Source organism: Apus apus, chromosome 1 (assembly GCF_020740795.1).
Source record: "Apus apus isolate bApuApu2 chromosome 1, bApuApu2.pri.cur, whole genome shotgun sequence".
NCBI classification, from domain to species: domain Eukaryota; kingdom Metazoa; phylum Chordata; class Aves; order Apodiformes; family Apodidae; genus Apus; species Apus apus.
In genome coordinates this window covers 125,215,417-125,242,351 of record NC_067282.1, presented here as the reverse complement: position 1 = coordinate 125,242,351, position 26,935 = coordinate 125,215,417, and the positions used below count along the sequence as shown (strand labels likewise).

Sequence of the window (26,935 nt, the reverse complement as noted above, 5' to 3'; positions counted from 1 at the left end):
AAACACTGTGCAGCTATTGAGAGAGAGGAGTAAGAAAAAAAATGTGTGAGAAACAGGCTAGGAAAGCTAAAGCCATGATAGAATTAAATCTGGCCAGGGACTTCAAGGACAAGAAGAAAAGCTTCTATGGCTATTTTGGTGATAAAAGTAAGACTAGGGAAAATGTGGGCCCCCTCCAGAAGGAAATGGGAGACTTGTTCACGTGAGATATGGAGAAGGCTGAGGTACTCAGTGACTCTTGACTCAGTCTTCACAAGCAAGGGGTCTGCCCACACCGCTCAAGTCGCAGAAGGCAAAGGTAGGGACTGGGAGAAGGAAGATCCAACCACTGTAGGAGAAGAGCGGAGTCAAGATGGTGTAAAGAACTTGAAAGTGCACAAGTCCATGGGGCCTGATGAGATCCATCTATGGCTTCTGAGGGAATAGGTGGATGAAGTTGCAAAGCCCCTTTCCATCATATTTGAAAAGTCGTGGCAGTCCAGTGAAGTTCCCACTGACTGGAAAAGGGGAAACATAACTGCCATTTTTAGAAAGGGAAAAAAAAGAAGACCCAGGGAACTGCAGGCCAATCAGACTCACCTCTTTGCCTGATAAGATCATGGAGCAGATCCTCCTGGAAACTATGCTAAAGCACATGGAAAATAAGGAGGTGACTGGGGACAGCCAGCGTAGCTTCACTGAGGGCAAGTTGTGTCTGACAAATTTGTTGGATAAGGGAAGAGCAACTGCTGTCATCTACCTTGACCTGTGCAAAGCATTTCACTCTGTACTGCATTGCATCCTTGTCTCTAAATTGGAAAGACAGGGACCTGACAGATGGATCACTCAGTGAATAAGGAATTGGCTGGACAATCGCACTCAAAGAATTGCAGTCAATGACTCAATGTCCAAGTGGAGATTAGTGGCGAGTGGTCTTCCTTGGGGTCAGTACTGGGACCTGTGCTGTTTAACATCTTTGCCAGCAGCGTGAACAGTGGAATTGAGTGTACCCTCAGCAAGTTTGCCAATGACACCAAACTGTGTGTGGTCTACGTGCTGGAAGGAAGGGATGCAATCCAGAGGGACCCTGGCAGGCTTGAGTGGTGAGTCCATGCCAACTTCATGAAGTTCAACAAGGCCAAGTGCAAGATCATGCACCTGGGTTGGGGCAATCCCATGCACTAATACAGGCTGGCCAGAAAATTGATTGAGAACAGCCCTGAAGAAAAGGACTTAGGGACATTGAGTGATGAGAAGGTCAACATCAGTTGCCAATGTGCTCTTGCAGCCCAGAAAGCCAACTGTGTCCTGGGCTGCATAAAAAGAAGCGTGGCCTGCAGGTCAAGGGAGGTGATTCTGCCCCTCTACTCCAATCTTGTGGGATCCAACCTGGAGTGCTGTGTTCAGTTCTGGGGCCCCCAACATAAGAAGGACATGGAAATGTTGGAGAAAATCCAGAGGGCCAGGAAGATGATCAGAGGATTGGAGCACCTCTCCTATGAAAACACGCTGAAAGAGTTGGGGTTGTTCAGGCTGGAGAGGAAAAGGCTCCAAGGAGACTTTATAGCAGCCTTCTAGTACCTAAAGGGAGCCTACAGGAAAGCTGGGGAGCAATTTTTTACAAGTACATGTAGTGATAGGACCAAGGGGTAATGGTTTTAAACTGAAAGAGTGTAGATTTAGATTAGATGTTAGGAAGAAGTTCTTTAGCATAAGGGTGGTGAGACAATGGAACAGGTTGGCCAGGGAAGTTGTGGATGCCCCCTCCCTGGAGATGTTCAAGGCCAGGTTGGATGGGGTTCTGAGCAACCTGGTATAGTAGGAGGTGCCCCTTCCCATGCAGAGGGGTTGGAACTAGATGATCTTTAAGGTCCCTTCCAACCTAAAACATTCTCTGACCCTATTAAACAGCCCTACAGACACCAAGGTCAAGGAGGAAGGAGGGGGAGGAGGTGTTCCAGGTACTGGAGTAGAGGGTCCCCTGCAGCTTGTGTAGAGCCCTTGCAGGAGCAGGATCCTTGCAGGAGCAGGATCCTTGCAGGAGCTATGGTCCATGGAGAGGAGCCCATGCTGGAGCAGGCTTTCTGGCAGGAACTGTGGCACAAAGTGGACCCACACTGAAACAGTCAGTTCCTGAAGGACTGTTCCCCATGGAAAGGATCCACTGCTGGAGCAGTTTGTGAAGGATTGTAACCTGTGTGATGGAACTCACAGTGGGGCAAGGGAAAAGTATGAAGCAGAAGGAGCAGCAGAGAGGACCTGTTATGGACTGACCACAACCACTCCATTCCCCATCCTCTTGCACTGCTCAGGTTGGGAAGGAGGCAGAAGAGTCAAGAGTGCAGAAGAGAAGTTCAGCCTGGGAAGAAGGTGGGGTGAAGGTGATGTTAGTTGTCTTTATTTCTCCACATCATCTGTGATGGTAGTTGGTGTTCATTACAATGCCTCCACACTAAGAAGTCATCTTTACTGTGAAAAGCTTTAAACATTCTAACTTAGAGTAAGTGAAGGCATATTGACCAGAACTGATTTCTGTGTGTTAAGACATTTGTTTTGATAAACTATAGAATGAGGGCCAGATGTCAGCTGGCGCTAGTGAGCATAGACTTACTGGAGATTCAATGGCCCAGACAGAGAACTGGCTGCCATGAGAATATAAATAAAGCATGTTCAAGGGTGAAGATTTGCCAAATGAAAGTGCTTTTATCTTGCCTTTTGCAGTCTGTCTGATAGTGTTGAGTACAAAAATCAGCAGTTCTAAATCCTTGGCCTCAGTGTTTCTTTTGTTTATGTTCTCTTTTCAGGGAGAGGAACAAACATCTCAAAGATGAACGTGACATATTTTTGCAGGTAGACAACTATTACTGCTAAACCAAATGTTCAGCAAACAGATAGCAGAACAGCCTCAAAAGATCAGAGGGAGGCTGTGAGGTAGACAGACTCTTGTGCTGCTTGCCCCATTCTTAGTTTATGTTGTCTTTTTTCTTACTTGAGAATAATACCTTTAGATTTGATGAACAGTTTTTAAAGCTACATTTTTAGAATTACAAAGTTGGAGCCATATGGAGGGAGAATCATGTATTTTATAAGAAGCTAAGGATGCAATAATGAGAGGACAAAATAACTTGTTTGTGTTCTTATTCCTTCAAAAAAACTACTAGCGTAAATCACCATATATCTATTGACTTCTTTTAATGAAATTATGTTGCTTTATTGTGGTCCACTTAGTTTACAGAGAAGATGAATTCTTGCAGGATCTGGAGTTTCCATGTTTTGATTGTTTATCAATCAGAATTTTGAAGCATTTATACCTCTAGGATTTTTTCTACTCTTTATTTTTTTCATATTCATTGCAATATTTAAGCATTAAGAATGAAGACAGGCAATAGGAGTAAATTAATAAGAAGTATTCTTTATTTCTGCAGAAATGCAAAACAAGTGTTCCAAAAACCATCTGGAAGCAAAGATCGGGGTCTGTCATTGGGAAATACATGGAGGGCAAGATCCTGCCTAGCAGGTAAGAACTTTTGTTCATGTGTTCCCTGTTTGAGTACAATGATACTTACAGAAAGAAGATGTGGAATGTTTTCTTTCTGATACCTTCAGACTTTTCAAAGCATGTATTTCTAAAATGTCTGTCATTATAAGATTACTGTGCTCTTTAAAAAATAAAGAAACAGTCTTTCACATAAAACAAGTGTTCTGACTGCAAAGGCAAGAGACTTCCCCATTGTGCATGAGTATGAGAGGCCCAAAAGCTTGCTCATTACCCAATGTTGATGTGGTGCAAGGTTGTTGGTAACTCCCTGACAGAGTACACCTCCTCACTTCTCATGGTGGAAGACAGCAGCCATGTTGTAAAGTATGGGTTGTGGAACTAGTAAAACATAGAGAACTTAATTCTCTACGGTGTGGTTGTAAACTTGAAATCAACAGGAACAAGACAGTGATCTCAGTGAAACATTAGCATGCTTCCTTTGACACAAGAGGAGCTAGAAAGAAGACTAGTGCTTCACATTGAAATAGCAGCTAAGACAACATCCTTGCAGGCACAGGATCATGAAGTGTAAGGAGGGAACCTTTCAGACAGACAGTTGTCACAGTTTAACACTGGGCCAGCAATTAAATGACTGACAGATGCCCTCTATTAGCTCCTCTCCCTTCTCAGAAAGGGAAAGGAAAGAAAATAAGGGAGAATGACTTATGGGTTGGAAACTAAACTACACCACTTTAATGAAACAGTAAGTGTGGAAAAAGAAGATAATGAAATATATACAAATACATACAAACCCAGTATCGTGCTCTCCCAATAATGCTCACATCACCACCAAGGCTACTCCTTGTAAAAGTCCCAGACCGGGCTCCTGGCATCAGCATTGGACAGGAGCTGGATGCAAGAACACACAGATTCAGGAGAGCATGGATCAAGATCAAAGGCAGACAAATGGATGGAGTCCTTGCAGGACACTGGACATGGACGAAGAGTAGCTTGGCCCTTGTGATCCCTCAGATATATACTATGGTGCATATGGGATGGAATAGTTTGTCTGGTTAATGTTGGTCACCTGTGCAGTCCACTTCTCACCAAAGGAGGGTTGCAGGTGTGACCCCTTCTGACCCATTTGTTTCTGGAGCATAAGATGTTTTTCAGAACCAAGCAGTGGTCTTGGTTCTGCATATTGTTCTCCAGCAGTAACTATAAGCATTGAGTGTTATCAGCCCTAGAAGCAGACACTGACTGAAAAACATGCTGTTAATTTCAGCTATTTAGAAAAGACTTAACTGAGAAGTAAAATTACTGAAAGAAAATTGGTCCTAAACTGTTTTACTAAACAGTACTGAGAGTAGAACATACCTGGCGAAAGCTATTACAGCACAAAAATCATATAAACTTTTAGGAGGGAAGGTCCTCTGATGTCTCTTGTCCAATCTTCTGCTCAAACAGGGATAACTCCAAAACTAGACAAGGTTGGTCTGGGCCCTGCTCAGTTTAATTTTTGAACATCCAGATGGAGATCTCACAGCCTCTCTGGGCACCTTTTCCCTTGCTGCACCAGTCCTATGAAGAAATTTTATTCCCTCCATCAACTCAACATTTATTTTATTGCAACTTGCATCTGTGGTCATTGCACACATATGAGAAGACTCTCGACCTATTTTATCTACACTCCCCCTTCTGTTGAATCTGCATTTAGCCTTTTTTTCATCCAGATTAAACAAACTCATCTCCCTCCTATTTGCTAAGGAGAGAAAGGGTCTGAGTTGGAGGACTGTTTTATTCTTCCAGAATAGGGGAGTAGGAAATCACAGAAGAGAAATCTACCTTAGCTATTCCATGAGGTTAGAAATGAAGCTAATCTGACATTTTGTATTCTGGTTCAGGTTTTCCCTGTAAGTTGTTAGCTTTCCCCATTATGCTTATAATTATCAAGCCCTATGTATAAATACAAATTGTGTATATATGATGAGCTGACTTTTCAGCAAACATAGTACTGAATCTACTGTGCCTGCTGTGAGTGGTAAAACCATGGTTGATTAAATTCAGTTACGTTAGAATAAAACAGTAGGAATCCAGGTCAATATATTTTTGTGATGTACTTACTTTTTTCTCTGTCTAGCCATTCATTTGAAGAAGATGATGTTTTCAGTAACTCAAAGAGAAGGAATTCTGCTGGACTGAATGGAATTCTCTCTGTAGAGCCTGATGCTGGAGCTTCTGGAGGAATGTCTAAAGCATCACGTCTCCAAAGAATAATATCAATTGAGGAAGATCACCTTCCCCAGCTTCTTGATAGACTGGTTGTTAAGCAACAGAACAGATGGATTGGAGAAGATGAAAATACTTCTGAGATGGAAAAGGATAAGGAAAACACAGAACAATCAATTGAACACTCACCATCATCTTCTAGAGAGCAGCCTGTAGGGCTGTCAAATGTAAGGGAGCAAAGGGGTCCTTATCTTGAGTATTGTGTGGAGTTCTGGGCCCCACAATTAAAGAAGGACATAAAGGTCCTTGAATGGGTGAAAGGGCTAGAAAGCATGTCCTGTGAGATGTGGCCAAGCACTCTGGTTTTGTCTAGTTTGGAGAAAGAAGGCTGAGGTGTGACCTCATTAATCTATACAGCTTCCCAAGAAGGGGAAGTAGAGAGGAAGCTGCTGGTCTCTTCTCCCTGGGATCCAGTGCCAGGATGTGTGGTTCAAAACTGCATCAGAGAAGGTTCAGACTTGACATTAAGAAGCATGTCTTTACTGAGGAGGTGGTTAAACACTGAAACAGGCTTTCCTAGAGAGATGGCTGATGCCCCTTGTCTAAGAGCCATTTGAACAATGCCCTTAATAACATGCTTTAACTTTTGGTCAGCACTCAAGTGCTCACACAGTTGGACTAGATGATCACTGCAGGTCCCTTCCAGCTATAGATATTCTATTCTGTTCTGTTGTATTCTATTCTAAAGGGCATTGGAAAACATGAAATGGTGTTGAAGCATAATGTGTTATTCTTAGAATCTAAAATTATTTAGTTTTATGTTTTTAAGTTAAAGCACAACAAATTGAGCCATTGCATGAAGAGGGAAATGGAAATATACTGCAGATAAATATTAGAGGTGTGAAGAAGGGAAACTCAACCTAAAGGAGTGGTAGCTGTAGGCAATGTATGCATGGACTTATGTCCTGAATGACTGGTTAGGAAAAGTGAAGTTAAACCTTCTAATAGATGACACAAGATCAACATTTGTCAAAAAATGACATTTCTCATATTCTGATACTTTTGAGTCAGCTTTGGTAACTGCTACACCATCTGAGAAGTAATGAGCACAAATTTTAATTATTTTTAATTATTTTTTGAGAAGACGTCTAATTAGAAAATTGAAATACATGTATTTTTTCAGCTCTAACTTGTGTCTGCATGTTAACAATGAATTCACCATGCAGTAATAATCCTTGAAACAATATGCTGGAAGGTACATTTCTTTGAGTCTAAAGTCCTTCTTGCATTGTTATTACTTCAGAGCTGGTTGTGCTTGTTTTCTAATATTAGTACCATTGTTAAGTATTACTCATTTTTAGATTATTGAAGCACATATTAAAAATATTGAAGTATAGGAAAAATAGGTATGCTGTTCATAATTATATAGTTCTTCTAGAATAAGCAAACATATCCTAAAAAAATATAGAATTATGTCATGGTTACATAATAACTTCCATGTGGTACATTTTAATAGAGAGTCTAGGGCACAGAACAGAGCTTCATACTTTGAAATTATTTAATACAGTGCATACTTTTTACTTGTGGTATGACTTATTTTGTACCACATTTTTAAAGTATGGCGTCATTGGAATTTAGGCCAGCAAAAGCCAGGTAGGTCATTAGGTCCAGCTGGGACAAACCTATCCTGCCTGCTGTTTCAGCAGTCATCCCCCTTGAAAGTACATCATCTCATCTGGGTAGGAACTGAACCTTCCCTCAAATATTTTTTTTCTTTCCCCAAAAAAACTGAGAACAGGCAGGGAGAGGAGCGAAGAAATAATAAAATTTCTCCTGCATCGTTGTTGAAAACTTTTTGCTTCTCTTTGTAAAGAAACATTGTGAGGGTAAACAGTAAGTTAATTTCCAAAGGTGACTTAGAACTGGGAATTTCATTATTTATTTATTTTTTTTAATGAAATACCAATGCCTTATCCCAGCCCTTAGTTTGGGTTGTTGTTTTGCTTGTTTTTTAAATTTTAATTTAAAGAAACACTGCAGAATATTCCTTTCTGACAAGATCTCAGTCCTTGTGGCACTGAAATATGTGCATGGTCCTACAGGGTCATCATGGCCTGCTGACTAGGCCTGCTAATGACTATTCGATTAATGGCATTCCATTGCTTAGGGCAGTCTCTAGGCTAAGTGTCTAACCACTGCAACTTTATGTGAATGTGTTTCATCTGCTCCCATACACTCACTGTAGTTTGATGATTTTCTCATACAACTTTGTTTCCTAACTGATGGCTTTTGGGATAATTGCTTTTCGACCCTGAGATTTAGACATGAGAAATTATCTTGTTCCATACAGTGCTTTGCACACTCATTCCCTCTCCTGACTATGTACCTGGGTTAGGAAGAGTGGTATTCACTCCAAGTGTTTTCCTTCTCAACTGGAGGAAGACTTCAGAAAAGGATAACTTGCTGCATCATGAGTTACAAGGTGTGAGTCTCAGGGCCATGTGTCAGCTGGACACTCCTCTGCAGCCAGTCCTTCAGGTCGAGGGAGGTTCTCCTTCCCTTCTGCTCTGCCCAGGTGAGGCCGCAGCTGGAGCACTGTGTGCAGCTCTGGGCTCCCCAGTTCTAGAATGACAAGAAACTACTGTAGAGAGTCCAGCACAGGGCCACTGAGATGATTAAGGGACTGGAGCATCTGCCCTATGATGAAAGGCTGAGAGAGCTGGGTCAGTTTAGCTTAGAGAAAGGGAGACTGACGGGGGATCTTATAAATATCTAAAGGACAGGTGTCAGGATGATGGGGCCACTCTTCTCAGTGGTGTCCAGTGACAGAACAAGGGGCACTGGTCACAAATTAGTAAACAGGAGGTTTAACTTAAATGCAAGAAAGTACTTCTTTACTCTGAGGGTGACAGAGCACTGGAACAGGCTGCCCAGGGGGGTGGTGGAGTCTTCAGAACCGAACTGAGCATATTCCTATGTACTCTGCTCTAAGGGACCCCTGCTCTAGCAGGGGTGATGGGCTAGATGATCTCCAGAGATCTCTTCGAGCCCCTACCATTCTGTGATTCTGTGATTCTCTCCCCTCATGTCTTGCTGCTCATAGGATCAGCAGTATAAAAGATCTAGAAATACTAGTGCAAATGAGGCAGAATGATTCCATGCAGTTGCTACATATGTAGCTCAGTAAGATATGAAGTCTAGTCATTATCCATTTCGCACTAGGAAGATGAAGGATCTCAGACAACCTGTATTTTTCAATTCACCACCATTTGTATTCCTGTTGTCTACCTGGCTTTGTGTTACTGCATTCCATTGTCTTATTGCTTACTATACTGAACTCAGTCTCCTAGCTGCTGGCATTAAGCCTTCTTATTCACCAAATGAAGACTTTTACTTGAAAGAGGACAGAATAAACTCTGCCCCAGACCGCTTATTCAACATTATTTTTGTGGGCAATTCCAGTGTTGAAAAGGCTTCATTCTTAAGGTGATTTTGTGAAAATGAAGAGGTTTTACCCTATCACCGTTCTCCATTACTCCTAAAATAACTCAGCATTTAAGATGTTTACCTTACTACTAGGGACAAGGTATATCAGGTCATGTAAACCACGTGTTTAGTTACTGCTCTCAGAAGCAAGATGAAAATGGTGCCAATCTGATTATTGCATGTTAACTTTTTTTATTTCCCAGAGCACACAGACTAATAATCTGGGAATGTTTTTCTGCAGAACCGAAAATGTGCTTTTTATAGATGTATGTGTATTACTAGCAGCCATAGTTGCAGTTGAGTTTGGGAGTTTAATAGAAAAGGAGAAGTAAAAACTGAGGTAATAAATTTCTTTATAGTTATAATGGGCTGTTGGCCCAGCCCATGAAAAATACATGTATTTTTGTTCCCAGAATTAACAGCAGTGAATGATTTTTTTTTCCACAGTATCACACAGACTCACAGAATGGTGGGGGTTGGAAGGGACCTCTGGAGATCATCTAGCCCACCACACCTGCTAAAAAAGTTCACCTACAGCATACTAAGGAAGACAACAACTTGAGGTTTTATTTATTTTTTCCCCCATCAAATGCAGCTCTGTATTGTTTCTGCTTCTTTCTGGAAGTCTTCCGTATACTTGCAGAAAACATTTTCAAGGCCAGACTTCAATGTCTCATTCAAAGGACTGTCAAGCAATGAGTTCAGTTCTGATGTGTTATTGAAGTCAGCAGTCTTAGGGATTCTGTACCTCAGATGCCTGGCAAAGGGCCTCCTCACAATCCCTACTCCAACAAACTAATGCCAGGAGCTGCAGCATTCAGAACAAACTCACTATCTCCCTCTTCCTCCTCCACATTAGCAAAAATAGAAGTAGCCAGCAAGGACACCCCCAGCAAACCAGCAAGTGCTGCGGAGTTCTTCCCTAAGCAACTCCTGATCTACGTTCAAAGGCCTTGGGAATAATGACCTACTTGAGAAAGGATATAAATATTTTCTCCACCATGAACTTAGCTTGGGCTGCAATAGACAGAATACAGATAGATAGAACAAATTGTTCTTCCTTCTGCTTAAAAAACTGAATGACAGAAACAGGTTAATGTTTACAGCCTGATTAACTGCTTCTAATTCTGTCTGTCTCTTTCCCCCATGCTTCTGCCTGTAATGTGAAACAAAGGCAGAAGTTCAGTAATTCCATAGAAACTCTTGGCTAAACAGGAGTAGCAGAGAGAACACTCTGGTGATAGCTGGCTTAGGCCAAAAAAATATGGCTTTGTTTCTGTTATCAAGGTGAAGTTGTGATGTTTCCTGTGTGTTATTGGTATAGGATGAAACTACTGAGCAGAGCTGTGTGAATCTTTGTGGGTTTTGATTTTCAGGGATGAACATACAAGGTTTTCTTTTGGCAATTTCTTGCATTTTTCAGTACAGTCTTATGTCCCTATTCAGTGTACTTCCAAGACCTCAGTCCAAATCACTTCAGTATTCTGGAATGATGCAAGGTAAACATCTTAAATGCTGAGTTATTTTAGGAGTAATGGAGAACGTGATAGGATAAATTCTCTCTTTTTTTTTTCACATCTCAGCCTTCAAGACAAGGCAAATTGGAGATGCAACAGTATTTATGGAACATTTGGAGACTAATGTTTGCTCTTACTTGAAGGAGGAGAGAATAAACTCTGCCCCAGACCGCTTATTCAAGATTATTTTTGTGGGCAATTCCAGTGTTGGAAAGACTTCATTCTTAAGGCGATTTTGCGAAGATCGTTTTTTCCCAGGCACAGCTGCCACTGTAGGTAAGTTTAAGAAACATTATCACTATTAATACTTTTATTTTTATTCCAGTAGTACTTGGCAGCTTCTACTGAGATCAGGCCCTGTGTTATAAACCAGAAGCTTACAGATGTTGTAAAAGCCATTATCCAAAAAGAAAGTAGGATATGCTAAGTGAGTTCTCCTAAACTGACAAGCAGGTAAATGATGAAGAGGCTTCAGTGCAGATTCCATACTGAAATCGTAGCAGCACTGAAATAAATTTAAAAATCCTATTGATTTCAGTGAAGCTAGAATTTCCTTATAGGTCTCACTGTTCTGAAGCTGATATCCTGTCCTCTGAACTGCACAATAGTAACCATCCCACCTCCCTACCCTATGTCTGTCCCTCTAAGAAAACTGATTTTTTTTCAAAGAGAAAGTAAAAGATCTGTGTTATATCTGAAGACTTAGCATTATATTAAGCACCAAAGAAAGATGTTGGACTGGTGATTTCAAAGCCAAACTTTTCAAAGCCTGTGTTGTACTTACATTGTCTGAAGGTATAAACAAAACTTTCAAAAGTCAGATACATAATCAAGGTATAAAAACTTATGTATAGGTTATTGCAATGCAGCTGATTTACTGTAGATTACCAGATTAATTATATTTACCCTATATTTAGGTCTTACTTATTCTGCAGCATATATGAAAGTTCACACTAAAATATATTTAAATTAATGGATTTTTCTTGCATTTGTGACAGTCTAAGAATATTCAGGTGAGCAGTTGCTGTAGCTCCCTTGTTTTATGGGATAAAAATGTCTGAGTTTAAATTTCTACTGTTGAGTGTCTAAGCTCAAATTAGAGTCAGGGAAGATAAAAGGTTTTAGCGTAGGGTTTTAAATGAATTTTGGCACTGTAGGGTATTTCACCTGGCCTTCATCAGCTGCATTTTAAGAGAGCTTGTGAGCAAACAGCTGAATTCTACCCTGCCATCCTCTCCAGATCAATCCAGTCAGAAGAGCCTAGAGACCAATTAATCTGACCCTTGATACCTAATTCATTGTGAGTTTAGTAATTTCCTAGACTCCTAGTTTTTCATTTACTTTATCTTCATTAACTGTAATGGGAGCTTAGACACCTGTATGCTCCTGTCTATATTTAAGAGTCTGGTGCTATGTCCTATCCATGTTGTCTTCTAAATAGCTGATACACTTCTCCAGACTCTGAGGTCCTACACAGTGCTTGCAATTGCCTAGAGCTTCCCGAGGAAAAGCACAGGAATGCATTTGACCTTTTCATCTTATGGCTGGTCATCCAGTGTTCTTGCAAGTACAATAACAAGAGAGAATTTGTTAATAGCTTTGATTTAGTCTTCACGTCAACAAGTTTCACGGGTGTGGACTATTGCTGGCAAGACACAGACAGTTGAAAAGTCAAGTGTACAGCTTGGAAAAGACTGTTCTCATTTAATTTCTTCAGAATAGCTCAAATTTCTTCCCTTTAGATATAAGCAATGGATATGTCCTCCAGCTAGATTTCTTAATTGCCCATGTGGAATGTGGGAATGGATGCTTCGTCATTAATGCCAGTGGTAAAAAATCCACTGATATTGAAAATAGCCCCAAAGAAATTGTTGATGACCTACTGAGGTCCCTTTCAACATGAATTATTCTATGGTTCTGTAATTCTATGATATAGTACAGTATGATACAGAAAAATGCAGGTTGTCATTAGGAGAAGGCAGTAATTGCGTAATATTTCACAGAATCAAAGAATTGACATAGTTGGAAGGGACCTCTAAGATCACCAAGTGCAACTGTCAACACAAAAAACCACCACAACTTTAGCCACTAAAGGATGTCCTGAATTACCAAATCTGCATGGCTTTTGAATACCTCTAGTGATGGTGACTCAACCTGAGCAGGCTGTTCCAGTGCCTGACCACTCTTTCAGTGTAGAAATTCTTCCTAATATCCAATCTAAACCTCTCCTGCTGCAACTTCAGGCCATTTCCTATAGTCCTATTGTTATTGACTTGGGAGCCACCTCACTACAACCTCCTTTCAGGTAGTTGTAGAGGGCAGTGAGGTCTCCCCTCAGCCTCCTTCAGACTGAACAACCCCAGATCCCTCAGGTGCTCCTTGTATGACTTGTTCTCTAGACCCTTCACCAGCTTGGTTACTCTCCTCTGGACATGTTCCAGCATGGTATAAATGTCCAGAAGATACCTACATCATCACAGGTTAGGGGAATTGGGAGAGGATTCATTTAAAAGTTTAGATAAATTAGTTTATATCTCGCTTATATTTAGCCACATAAAAATTAGGTGACTAACCTAACTCTAGTCAGCTCATCTCTTTCTATATTCTGAAAGGGGGTGGAGGTTCTCCATGTATTGAGTCTCTCTGTCTTCAGCATTTATCTTAGGTTCCACTTTCCCATCAGTGTGGTGCCTTGTGTTTTTCCACTAACTGTAGAAGGTGTCTATGTGGCTATCTCTGACTAAACAGTATAATTTCAGACAACTGAATTTGTACAGCATGAATTCCAGGCTAAATGGCTGAGGCTGCTGTGGACTGTCAAATGGAACCTTGACTTGTGTACTCTGTTTTGGAAAGTTACTTCTCTTACAGCTTTTACAAAATTCAAACTACTCTGTTAACGTTCAGTACTTTCTTACTGAAGAAATACTGATAAATAAAAGCTCTTGTTGTTCTCTGATAGTTAGAGACTATGGACATAATTTTAAATGTAATATCTGTCTTGTTACCTTTTTGAAATTGTTGCCATTTGCTGGATCAGTTTTTCAAAGATCAAACTGAGCATATAAAGAGACCTACCTTTTATTTCTGCTATAGGTGTGGATTACAATGTGAAAACCATCACAGTAGATAATACCCAGGTGGCCTTGCAACTCTGGGATACTGCTGGCCAGGAACGGTGAGAAACATTTTGTTGTGATTTAATCCTGGTAGTCAACTCAGTCCTACACAGTTGCTTGCTCACTCCCCCATCCAGTGGGGTGGGGGAGAGAATCAGAAGGGTGAAAGTGAGAGAGCTCATTGATTTAAATAAAGACAATTTTAAAATTAAAAAAACCCAAATTGACCAAGAATAAAAACACAATAAAGAAGAAAGAAAACTAAGAAAAACAAGTCATGCAAAAAAACGCCAATTGCTCGCCACCAATAGGTGACCAGCCAGTTCCTAAGCACCTGCAGCTCAGTCAGCCTCTGGTCCCCTCACAGTTTTATTGCTGACCATGGTGTCATATGGTATGGAATATCCATTTGGTCAGTTGAGGTGAGCTGTCCCAGCTGTGTCCCCTCCCAACTTCTTGAGCACCCCAGCCTACTTGCTGGCAGGCCAGTCTGAGAAGCAGAAAAGGACTTGGTACTGTGTAAACACCACTGAGCAATAACTACAATGGTGTGTTAGCAACATTGTTTTCATAACAAATCCAAAACGTAGCCCCACAAAGGGTAGAATGATGGAAGTCTTGAAAAATTTATGAAAAAAAACCTCTATCCCAGCCAAACCCAGTACATATTCTAAGATCTATTTGAAGATTAGTAAGCATGGACCTAATACTGCTTCTTGGGAAAGGAACAAACATTAAGAGTATTTCTAATAAGGCTGGTGAATTCACAGTTTAGATTCTTCCCTGGCAGGTATAACGTGCTGTTTTGGTGTCACGTGTCCATTGAAAAACTGCCAATCTATAAATTAGATTCTTATTAAAGCTCTTAAAAGTACCACACAATTTCTTTAGGAGGAAAACTGATTGAAAAATGTATCTAGAATTATTTCTATAACAGAAGATGCCTTAATAGTTAAGAAAAAGAGGTATTGTTTTTTTAGTTTTGCTTTTGTTTTGTTGTTGCTTTGTTTGTGAGGTTTTTTGGTTTTTTTTCCACCAGAACAATCCCATTGTAGTTTAAGATCTCCAAGTTTTTACAAGTTTCCAGTGGTAATTTCCTTCCATCTCCTCATCCATTGTGTAGTTTTCTTTTACTAAAAGTGTATTTTTTAAAGGAAGCTTGTGAAGAAAGCCCCAAACAAAAGACTAGCTAGCTGTAGGCAGAGCACTTTGTGAGGGGGAAATTTATTCTCCAAGCTTAAAATGAAAGAGGATAGGAAAAGGTGAGATATGCAGCTGATCATCCAGACTAACACAGAATCAATTAAAGAAAGCAGAGGGAGTTTGCAGTAATTGTGGTAGTACTGTCCTTCATAAATCTTCTGCTGAATGTGAACAGGAATCTGATCATTCAGGAAGAATAGGATTGCTTACACAATTAATAATAAGGCTCACCTTTCAAACAGGATCTGCAGTGAAAATCAGTATTACAGCTTCTCACTTGTCTAGTTTAGGGAATTTTAGAACACATATGTAAGCCAAATTAATGGGTTTAACCCTTACCAAGACTTGATGACTAGAAGAAACTGTATAGCAACATCTTCCTTTGGGGGAGGGGCAGGGGGAATTACTTATATTGTCAAACTGCACCTGGAAAGAGCTGTGAACAGATTCTTACTCGCAGGTACCGAAGCATTACCAAGCAGTTTTTCAGAAAAGCTGATGGCATCATTGTGATGTATGATATAACAGCAAAAGACACATTCACAGCTGTCAAGCAGTGGCTGATAAGCATTGAGGTAAGAAGATACAACGTTAAATCCAAACTCTGCTGTCATTATTCTCCCCTGATTTCTTGACTCTATTGTAAACATGAGCTATAAACTTAAAGCTACAATATCTACATTGGTGCTGTGAAACTGTCTTGTGGTAGACAGTTCAGTTTCCTGGGGATTGTCCTTTCAACCACAGGAAAACAAATCATAGTCCATGCTATTGAATGGCTTCAGTTAATTGAAAATTCTCCTTTTATCACTTTGTATGTATCTGTAGCTCATTGACAATTGAGAGTGCAAGCAGCTAAATTTTCTTGTCATCAAAATAAAAAAAAAAAAACAACAGAGGCTGCTGTCACAAAGGATTGAGTCACTAGTGAGAACAAAGTATGACTTCCTATTTGTTCACTATTGCAGAGTATTGCTACTGAAAAATTATAGGAAAAATAAGTGTACAAATAGCATTCAGTCTCATTTTATTTTGCATTTGTTCTGCTATTATACACTGTTTTCTGTAATGGCCAATACTTGGCATTGCAAGTTGAAATTAGGACTCATTCATTCAAAGGTTTCCAAACAAGCATAGTTGTTTCTCATATGAGTAGCTCTATTGAAGTAATAGAAGCATGCATTTTGTAAGAGCAGGCCCTTATTAAGTATATGATCTTAACAAATCTGGGATTGTTATAATTCTGTACTGTAAAATCTAGTGCAGAAATCCAGTTTTTGACTGAGAAAAAGTATTGTGGTCAAAATCTTTTCCTAAGCTATAATAGTTCACTCATCTGTACTAATTTTGTATGCTGCAAACGACAACTAAGTTGAAGATGTACAGACAAGTTCAAGGGAGCTGCAACATTCAGCCCACTTGCTGAATGTACTCCATGTGATAATTCTAACCATTTTCAAAATTAATTTTGATTTGTGCCTGTTCTATGTATTTTGGGGCTATTCTGTGTATCTCTCCACTACTTTATGTAATTCATTTGGCCTAATTTCATCCAGATGCTGCCATTATATTCCATGTGATTAAAACAACAGGGGGTATAAACACATGATGTCAGAGCCCATGGTAGTTTTCTCTCTCTCATTTTAATATAGAGTCCGATGAGCTTCTGTGCCATAATTTAAAAATGCTGTTAGATCAATCTCTAGCATTTTGTCTTTTGCATGCCTTTTATCCAACTTCAATTCCTGACATGTTTGTAATTAAAATGACACATACCTGGCTCATGTGATGTCTTACATGTCCTGTTGCAGTGTGACATTGGTTAATTTTTATCCTGTAGATCCATGACATATTAAATACAATGCTGAGTTGATATTTATTCTTTGTTCTGCAGGAGACAACTGGGGAAAATGTACCTGTGCTGTTGTTGGGTAATAAAATTGATAATGAAAAGGAACGTGAGGTCCCTATGGGAATGGGAGAACATCTTGCTAAGGTACTAATACTCGAGGGGAATGCCTTACAAAACTTGAAGGTGAAGGGTTTAGAAAGGAGTCTGAATGTGACTAAGTTCATGGAACCACATTAATTTTAATAAGACAAGTATTTTTAAGGATTGGAACCCCCACCACACTCATCAGTCCAGCTCTTAGTGATATAAATGCTGATAATTATAAATTTTATAGTTATAAAACTGTCAAGATGAAGCAATGCATATAGTTTCAGCACCAATGCCTCTGGATTATTAATTTATTTAGAAACAAATCTTCCCAATATTCCTGAGAAATTAACTGAGTTGGTAGGATTTTACCTAAATTAAGCAATGTGCTGGATTTCACCTATTCTTGATTCTTCTTTGAAAACACATTAACAGCTCTGGGTTGCTGGTAACCAAAAAGGATATTTTCAAAATTTGAAATGCAACTGAATTGTTCTTCGTTTATAGGAAAGATTGCTGCTAGGCACCTCTCTGTAACTGAAAGAATTATGGCCAGATCTCTTTTTATCTTATTTTTATTATTTATACAGCCCTTTACAAGCATACCTCCATATTCAGGTTTGTGTTCGTTATTTTGTTTTCATAGGGAAGCAATATCAGCCTTGAGCTTCAACCCTCACAGGTTCTCTGTTTAGGAAATGCGCTTTGTTTTCTTGCATGCGTGGAAATGCAGATAGTTTGGAGAGTCTGGACATTAGGAGTGACTCCAGGGTGCAACAAAGAGTCCTTCTGTGAAAAAACAAATAAAATGCTAAATGGGCTGAGTAGGTGTCTGTCTTACATGTCATTTATCTCGCTTAAAAAATTGTACTAGTAAAACAAAGATGAATCATTGTAATATACAGAATTTACAGCCCACCAGGTCGTGAATTCTAACACGTCATGCAAGAAAATAAAATCTTTTGCATAGGTAAAATGAAGAAAGTTGTAAAATTAAATATTGTTATAATTAAATTAAAGGATCTGAGTGACTAATTTGAATGTGCTGCCAGAGGTAGCTGAGGGAAGGAATGATTAATGATAATTATTTAGTTGAAAAGCAGTGTAGATATAATAAAACTCTAATAATTTGCTTGCACAGCGAATAATAGCAACCATGAATTCTAGTGAAATATTCATTCTTGCTGAATAGCTATTTAATTCCTATGAAACCACACACCAGTCTCTCTATTAGTGAATGCTATTGAGTCACTTTTTTTTTTTTTTGTGAATAATCCCATTAATTAGTCAAAAATTATCCAAAATACACGTGATTAGTTGCTGACCTGATAGAAGTATCTATATCCGTATTAGGTAAAAACAACCCTGAACCTATTCTTGTGCAAAGAACCACAGTTATTATTGAAAGGAACAATGGCAGCCCAGAGGGAGTCTTCAGTTCCTTGTCTTTTGAGAAGCTGGTAGTTGCAGTGTATGTGCAATACGCAAGAAATGGGGCAGAGAATGAGGACAGGCATAGTTGGTAATAACAAGGCTGTGATGAAGCTGATTTGTAGTTGGATTAACTAAGTATTCCTTAATTCCTAAAATATCATGATGGTAAGGAGAATTTTGCAGTATTGAATTTGCAGGGAGAAACAGGCACAAAAGAAGTAATTCGCCTGCAGTACAAGAATGGCCTGATGGGAAACAGCTGAAATTCTCTTGACAGAGTTACTGGGAGAATAAACAAAAAGAAAGAAAAAAGAAAAAAAAAACAGGGCAAATCTCTCTGACTTTTTTTAGCAAAGAATTCAAAAGGAAAATACCACTTAACAAATTTATGTTTAGCTTAGCTTGATCCACTGATGAAGAGTTCTTATGAGCACAACAAAAATACAGAGAGTTTTGAGATCATATTATAAGCAACAAAGAACAGCCAATGTTCTATTTGAGTGGATTAGTGTAACCACTGCCAATTATTACATAAAATGGCATACGATATAGGTGCTGCTCAGGCATTCAGGCAGCATTATTTTATTTTGGCCCTGCACAGACTTCCTGAATGGTATTAAACGGGTCAGTAAATCCTTCTCCGTCTCTGTTCCTCAACTATAACATAATAATGCCTTTGTCTGCCTTAACTTTGTAGACTATGTATGGTTCATGGGATGAGGACTTACTGTCTTCATACAGTGTCTCCTTTATCAGCCTGTCAGTGCCATTGTTATGCAAATACTGCTAATGAAGGAGCAATTCTTCTTAGAGTTATACTACTTCATAGGACAGAAATTGCTTGTCTCCCTCTGGTAATCATTCATTTTCCTTCCTGTTCTTCATTTGTCTGCTAATCAGTATGTGACTTTTTAAAATTAAGTAATTGCCAGTGGTGTTCCAGCTTTAATAGCTTAATTCGTGGCTGGAGATGGGTGGCATTTCCCTGACTTATATGTGTCCTGGCTTCTGCTACTATGTCTTCATTGTGTGTGCTATCAATTAGTTTCCTCCCTGATTCAAAGGAATGACCCTTTGCATTTCCAGGTTCACTCACCCTCCAGAAAAGGACCTGTTTGCCAGACTGACAGAAATAAGCAGTTAGTATTGTTTGAGTTTAAATTGTTAGCTCTCACCAATAAGAATTTGCCCTACCCATGGAATTTGTTTAAAAATCCAGTCAGATTCATGCCAGCTTAAAAGATGTCATCACTGAGAGTTCTCTTCTAGTGAAATTCTGTTGTATGTAGGGAAGATGTAAAAGTAGTAGATCTAGTAGTATCACGTTCTGCATGACTGTCAAAAAGTATCTGGGTATTGACCACAGTAGGTTTTCTATTAGAATTCTGATCAGCTGAGCAGAAAAAAGTGTGTACATTTTATCTGAAACTTTAATTTGCATAGCTTGCAAGAAATTTAAGCAAACCGAATTTTATCTTAAAACTTTTTAAGGAAAGAAAGAGGACCACAGGATTACATTAATTGTAAAGATAATGCAGAACAGTGTTTTAGAAATAAATCAAAAAAATTTCTATCCAACACTAACATTGCCTGATTTCTTCCCTTATCTGCTCTTTTGTGCTTATCTTGCCACTCAGAAATAACTGCAAATGCTTCAATCCCGGTGTTCATTAGAACAAAACATACAGCCATTGACAATATATTAAAAAACAGCATTTGATAACATAGAAGCATTATTTTAGAGCTTCTAAAATAAATTATGATATTTATGACCTTTTTTTCCCAACTTATTGTCTTTGACACTTCTGAAGATGATAAAAGTTTCAGGAAACTGCAATTTTGGAAACATTGTATATTAAAAAAAAAATATCCAAACCGAAACTGAAATACCTAGTAATTTTAATGGGAGCTTCTGAAAACTCAATTCAAAGTGTTTTATGAAGGGTGGTTAAATAAGTACAAATGCAGTAACCACAGTTAATAGTAAGAAATTAAAATATGCAGGTATGTGATTGAAACAAAAATTTCGGAGCTTCCAAACCCTCCTTGCTTTCTAACACTCCTCACCGCAGTGGGAGGCTGGGTGCAGCTGGGTAAGGATTCTGAGATTAAGACCCAATAACAACAAACAAGCTGTTATTGAGCAGGCATTCTTTATTGCAGTGCTGGGCAGCACTGGGGATTCCCCACCATGAGTGCTCCAACAAGTTAGTGAAACACCCCAACTAATATACACCAAAAACATGCATATTCAGTTCCATGTCAATGAGTTCCCAGAATTCTTTTACATAGTCATTTTATTTCCTGGAATTGGCTATCTTTGTAATTATGCATGCTCGAGGGTCTCCTGTGGGAGTCTTTGTTGATTCTGGTCCTTTGTCTTCTTTGTCCTGGTCTCTTGTCCTGGTCCTGTCTCCAGTCTCCCGGTGGTAGATTGCCCAGGTGGGTCAGAGTCCACATAAATGTTGTCTGTAGGTGCCACAGGGTCTTAGAAGACTTGATGTTATCACAACCTACAGGATGCTTGGCATAGTTGACTGATAGTTTCACCAAGCGCCTTGTTTTAAAAGCAACCCTTAGTATAGCAAATCCATGATTTCAGTAAACTTTTATTAGGCTATATTTCTATTGAATTTACTAACGAATATCCTATCATGTATCATGATTGCAATTTATTTGTCTGAATTTTAAGCTACTGTCATAAATAACAATAAGACATGTAGAAAAGTGGAAAGTAAATAGAAAGGTGGAAATCTAATAGAAAGGTGAAATCTGGATGGCTAAAATGGCTTGTAGTAGTACCATCCAGGCTATGTAGGTGCAGATTATCTCTTGCATTTATTGTGATGTGGCTTCAGCTGAAGTCCTGAGAATGTCTCCAGGGCTTGACCATTTATCCATTGTTCTTAGCTGCAAAGCTTCCAGGGGCTACAAAACAAAAGGTGCAGGCTGTGCCGAAAAATTTCAAAAGTGTAAAAAATGAAATAGAATTAATTTGTTGTTATATTTTTGCTGACGTTTTTAACTGGTCATTGCTGGAAAACCTTGGTCTCAAACTGTTTAATACATACAGAAACACTGCAGCTGAAGCTTTCCAAGATATATATAAAAAATAGTCACTGGAATTATTTTCACATTCTTTGTGGAGCACTCAGTGATGCTTCATCATCACAAGGAAACTTCACAAGACTACAGTACTTTACAAGGCATGTTTGTGTTCAGTCTTCAAGAGGTCAAGAGAGGTCAAGCTCTTACAACAAAAACCGATATAAAGAAAAATATCCGCTAAGAAATGCATATAGTTATTTGGGAGGCACACCTGGACTTCTTTTCTTTTGTTACTCTTTACTGTTTGCTTTAAGAATTAAATCCTAATTTTCCCTAAGGTTATCCTTTTGTGTGTGTTTGCATCATTCAGTATAACTGTGTTGCTTTTTTAAAGCTAGAGTGACTTTTGCAAAATTAATTGAAATTGTCTTTGTTTGTTTCTAGGATTACAATTTGATTTTCTATGAATGCAGTGCATATTCTGGGTACAACACTCAAAAGTCTGTGCTTCATTTAGCTAGGTAAGAAGAAAACACATTCTGTGAGTTCTAATGTGCCTGACTTCCCTGTCACTGATGACAGAATGAAGCCTATTTAAGTATATTTGATGGGAACTTACGGTTATTAAATATTTGTTCCTTTTAAACTGGTCCGTAGCCTGACCTTATTGCTTCAACAGAGCAGTTGCTCAGCTTTGTAAAGAGTCCTGTATAAGCTAGAAGTGCCTGAATTGTTGCTGGGAAAACTGAGTGCTTGGGATATTGTGACACTTCTTGCAGGAAGTTGTTGGAGACTTGGAGAAATATGCTTGGAAATGGATGCTGCTGAGTTCTTGCAGCAGAACATTGGGTGTGCATCTTTCTTCCCTCTGCTCATTACAGCTCAAATTCTGCTGTCTGCCTGAGTGCTGGCAGACAGGGTAAGGTGGATTTTTTTCAATTATATAAAAGCTAGGTGTAAAAATACAAGCAAATCTGTCCCCTCAGATGTGTACAGAGGTGAAAACACTAGTAATAAATTGGCAGAACTCTAATACTGTTGCTGAAGTTAGAGAAATTTTGTGGATGTGTCAATTATCAATTGATAAATGTCTAGGGAGCCAGATGTGGGACATTTTTTCTCCAACCTCAAAAATAACAAATGAATGTGACTGTTTTGAGTGTCTATAATATACTATAAATGCTAACAATCAGCACCAACTACATTTTTCTAACTAAATTAACAAAGGTGGTTTTGAGGTGGAGCCACTATTATTGTACTTCTTTGTCTCCTAGTTCACAAAATTCTGTCATTTTCTGTTAGTCTCTAGATAGTTGTATAGGCTCGAGGGAAATGTTTTTTTATTTTATCTCCTTCTCTGGGGATTTTCAAGACCCGTCTGGACTCGCTCCTGTGTGATCTGCTCTAGCTGCTAGTGCTGCAGCAGGGGGGGTTGGACTGGATGATCTTCAGAGGTCCCCTCCAATCCCTATGATTCTATGATCTCTTATGGATATTATTGACATTTTTTCTAAATTATATTTTTTTCGTTCCCCCCAGGATTTTGAAGGAACAAGAAGACAAAGTGAAAGAGAAAACCGTTGAACTTCAATCTGATATAAATAAAAAGTCTTGCTGTATCAGGCCATAAAACGCTGGGGCATGTTTAGACAGAAGTCATATGACACTATATGGCAGCATCAGATTTGCTTTGCTTTCTGAATATTTCTTCTGTCTTCTGAGTGTGGGTGTAAGTAAAACTTAAATTCATGTATGCTCTGATCTTCACTTTTACAAATACTGTTTTTAGTTAATTGTCAATGCATTTGGGGCAGTTACAGTCTTTTATTAAATTTTATGCCTGACACCACTGAATCCTGCTTTGTCTTCAGGCTTGTAGAAGCTGCCACATTATTAATAACAAGAAATAATTTTATATGAAGAAAACTACTTGGAATGTGAAGTAAATTCTTACTGCTGTGGATGACCTTTGTTCTGAATATTTCTGTTTATTTCAGTGCTCTTTAGATCCTGATTTTGTGCTGACCTTTGTTACAACTTTTTAAAAATTGAAATAGGTATCTGGTTGGTTGTTTAAAAGCAACACACCAGCATTTGCAAAGTATAAGGTGATATTTGAAATCTTAGTGTGAAATATACATGAATAAAGGATTGAAGAACGATGAAGATTTTCATAGTAGCATTAACTCATTTATATCACGCATTGTTGCATATAGGTTCTTGATAAGAAATCCTTCCTCCCAATTAGATGTAATGAATTAGATATGCTTAGGCAGGTCACTGTGATACCACACAGGCTTGCCTGAGCTATTACCAAGTAAGCTGGCATGTTTCTGTGGTGAGCTGATGCTATGCAAATATCTAGCTTAGTTTTCAGAAACAGTAAAGACACTCTCGTGCATTACATCCTGGTATCTAAACTATAACGATGTAGATTTGATGGATGGACCACTTTTTGACAAAGGAACTGGTTGGATGGTCACACTCAAAGAGTTGTGATCAATGACTCAATGTCCAGATGGAGACGACTGATGAGGGGTGTTCCTCAAGGGTCAATATTGCTCTTTTCAGTAGTGTTATGAAAAAATTCTTCCTCATGTACCTAAACATGTAACTGATTTTTCAAAAGCATCTGCCACACAGCATTTTCCTTTAGTTTGAGCAGGTTCTGATAGCACTGAGATACAATGTTTGAAAACATGTCCCATAAGGACATGTTTTAGAAAATCATGGCCCGCTCCAGATCATAAGAAACCCAAATGTCCTAATTACTTTTGGAAGCCTTTATAGACTATAAAGGAAAATAAAACACTTGAGAGTGGCTAACCCAGCCAGCACATGGTCAAAAATTATTCCTGTTCATATTTGTCTTCAATGCATCCAGTTGCACATATGTCACAGTCATGGATAGCCTGTGCGATAGCATCTAGAGTTAAATCCACTCCTCCCTGGCCGCAGGCCTATTGATATCTTGCATCTCATCCTTAATGACCAGAAGTGTCATGGGCCCAGCAAGCTAAAAAAATCCCACCACTGCGCTTCCAGTCCAAATCTGTTTGGAACACTTTAGCTGTTTTGTCTACTTGATAGTTGTGTTGGTGCTCTTCAGTGGCCTGGTCTATGGGCATCTACATGCTGTACCTTTACTACTAGTGTCTGTAGCTGGGCTGTGATATCTTGTCACAGGGTGGCAGCCCAAAATAGGCTTCTTCCTGAGCTGTCAGTTGTCCTGTTTCCTTTAGCCACCCCCACAAGGCATTTGGTGCCATCCATGAGTCAGTGTAGAGGTAAAGTACTGCCCTCTTTTCCTATTCAGCAATGTCCAGAGTCAGCTGAACAACTTTTGCCTCTGCAAAGTGGCTCACTTCACCTTCTCCCTTGGGTCCTTCTGTGACTTATTGTGCAGGACTCCAAACAGCAGCTTTCTACCGCTGCTGATTCTAGCTCCTTGTATTGGTACCGTAAAATTAGCCAGGCCCACTCAAGCCATATCACTATCACAGACTATCTCCACAAAACTCCAAGTTCGGATCTTTAATTTTTCATTCCCTGAAGTTCATCTTGATTTTGGAGGAAAGTGACACATGAGGTGGATCATCTTTATCTGACTTTTCCAGGATGATTTTTCTTTGGGCATCTTTTATTGTGCACTGAGATCCTGCTAGCAGGATATACACAAGTTGAAGGCAGAGAATGCTAACGAGCAGCTTAATCCTGGAACAAAGGGGATTTTATTTTTTTTCTCATCCACTGGAGCCAAATCTGGTGTGGCCTAAGATGCAGGAGATGTCTCCCATCTCAGACTGATAGCTGTGGCTGCAGATGTTCCTTTTTGCAAGTGCAGCCAAAAGCTGAGTACGTGTTGCAAAGATGCAGATACACAAACAAGACTAATGTCATCAGCTACACAGACAACACAGAACAGTGTCTTCACTACTTATCACCCGCATACACACAAACAGCATCTCAAGTAATATGTTCACTGATGTAACTCCTTATCTCAGTAATGTTTCTTCCAATGCCACCCTGTATACAGTAAATTAGCTGACACGCAGTGCTTACCCATCGTCAATTCTTTGAGTGGATGATCAGTACCAACCAACCTGAAATATTTGATCTAGTGACACCTTCTAAATATACGGGAAGTTGAAGGTCATCTGATTAGTCAGATAAGCATTGCTTCGTTCCTTTAAAATACTGAAGAGGAAAGTGTTTCAAACAAGTTCAACTATACTGGAAAACTGTTCAGCTTCTGCAGTCATCAGTCTCCTTCTGGTGCCTTTTCTGCAACATGTTCCTCACGAGCACAACAATTATTGCAAGTATTTTCCAATGCCTGGAAGAACCCAGATTCACAGGGTGTTTCTCACTGAAAATATCTGATTTTCATAGGCTGAACAGGAAGGGAATAGGAAAGATGGTGGAACAAAGACATCAAAATAGAATATTATGTAGCTCTGAGTATTACTCAAGTACTCATTACTTGAGCTGCTTTTTTTGTGTGTGTGAGTGATAAGCAGGGAACATACTTCTCGCTGTGTTGTCTATGTGGGTAATTATGATAGTGTTGTAAGTGCATCTGCATCTTTGCAATGTGTACTCAGCTGGACTTGCCAAAAGGAACAGCAGCAGTTACAGCTATCATCCCTTTATGACATACTGTCTTGTGCCCTGAATTTCCTCATGTTATCTTGTGCCATCTTTATCTCATGTGCTGTGAGATTTGTGTTCTTTTGCCCTGAGCATAGCCAATAGAAATCTTTTTCAGGTCTTTTTCAACCGTATCTATCATAATTATTTTATTTTATTTTATTTTATTTTATTTTATTTTATTTATTTTATTTTATTTTATTTTATTTTATTTTATTTTATTTTATTTTATTTTATTTTATTTTATGTCTTCTTGATGACCACATTACAAAGTGAACTTTATCAGCTTTGGAAAATGACAGTCTGCCCATTTGCAGGATTCAGTGCTTCTGCAGGACTAAGCTTAAACCTTGCCTTTGAGCAAATAGTATATGAGTCAGCAATGTGAATATTGCTGTATATGTATAGCTGTTATTAAAGATTAGGTGTTATCTTTTCCACGGGGGGGGGGGGGAGAGTACAGGGTAGGTTTGCGACTCACCATCCCTGCCAGTCATTACTCCTCTGTTTTACATTTTAAAAGTAATTAGAACCCTGCAATAAGACAGTTTAAGTTCCTGCCTTGGCAGAATGTCAAGGGAAAAAAAGAAATAAAAAAAGAAAGAAAAAGAAAAAAAAAAAAGAGTTTTCTGCCACATAAGTGAGCTGAACTAGCCCAGCAAAATCTGACAAACACAGCTAAGATCAGAGTTGTGTTAAATGGTACTTGGAATGACTACACTAAAGAGTGATAGTTGCTGGTCTGTCAAGGACAGGTAGACTGGCTCCACTACAGGGCACAGTCCTATGTGCACCCTTAACAGAACAGATAACAGGACAGTTAACAGATGTCATTATCATGGTAAAATGCACC

General features: G+C 39.1%; 1 protein-coding gene across 1 annotated transcript in view; it reads left to right on the top strand.

Moving 5' to 3' along the window:
- CRACR2A (calcium release activated channel regulator 2A) overlaps window positions 1–23,827 on the top strand; it is a 62,450-nt gene extending 38,623 nt beyond the window's left edge. Inside the window, exons 10-18 of the mRNA XM_051643388.1 lie at window positions 2,784–2,829; window positions 3,405–3,496; window positions 5,598–5,913; window positions 10,833–10,965; window positions 13,786–13,867; window positions 15,472–15,586; window positions 16,906–17,007; window positions 21,877–21,953; window positions 22,972–23,827. Of these exons, the coding sequence (XP_051499348.1) occupies window positions 2,784–2,829; window positions 3,405–3,496; window positions 5,598–5,913; window positions 10,833–10,965; window positions 13,786–13,867; window positions 15,472–15,586; window positions 16,906–17,007; window positions 21,877–21,953; window positions 22,972–23,062 (1,054 nt within the window). The 3' untranslated portion in view covers window positions 23,063–23,827. The remainder of the gene's footprint in view (window positions 1–2,783; window positions 2,830–3,404; window positions 3,497–5,597; window positions 5,914–10,832; window positions 10,966–13,785; window positions 13,868–15,471; window positions 15,587–16,905; window positions 17,008–21,876; window positions 21,954–22,971) is intronic.
- The last annotated feature ends 3,108 nt before the right edge of the window (window positions 23,828–26,935 follow it).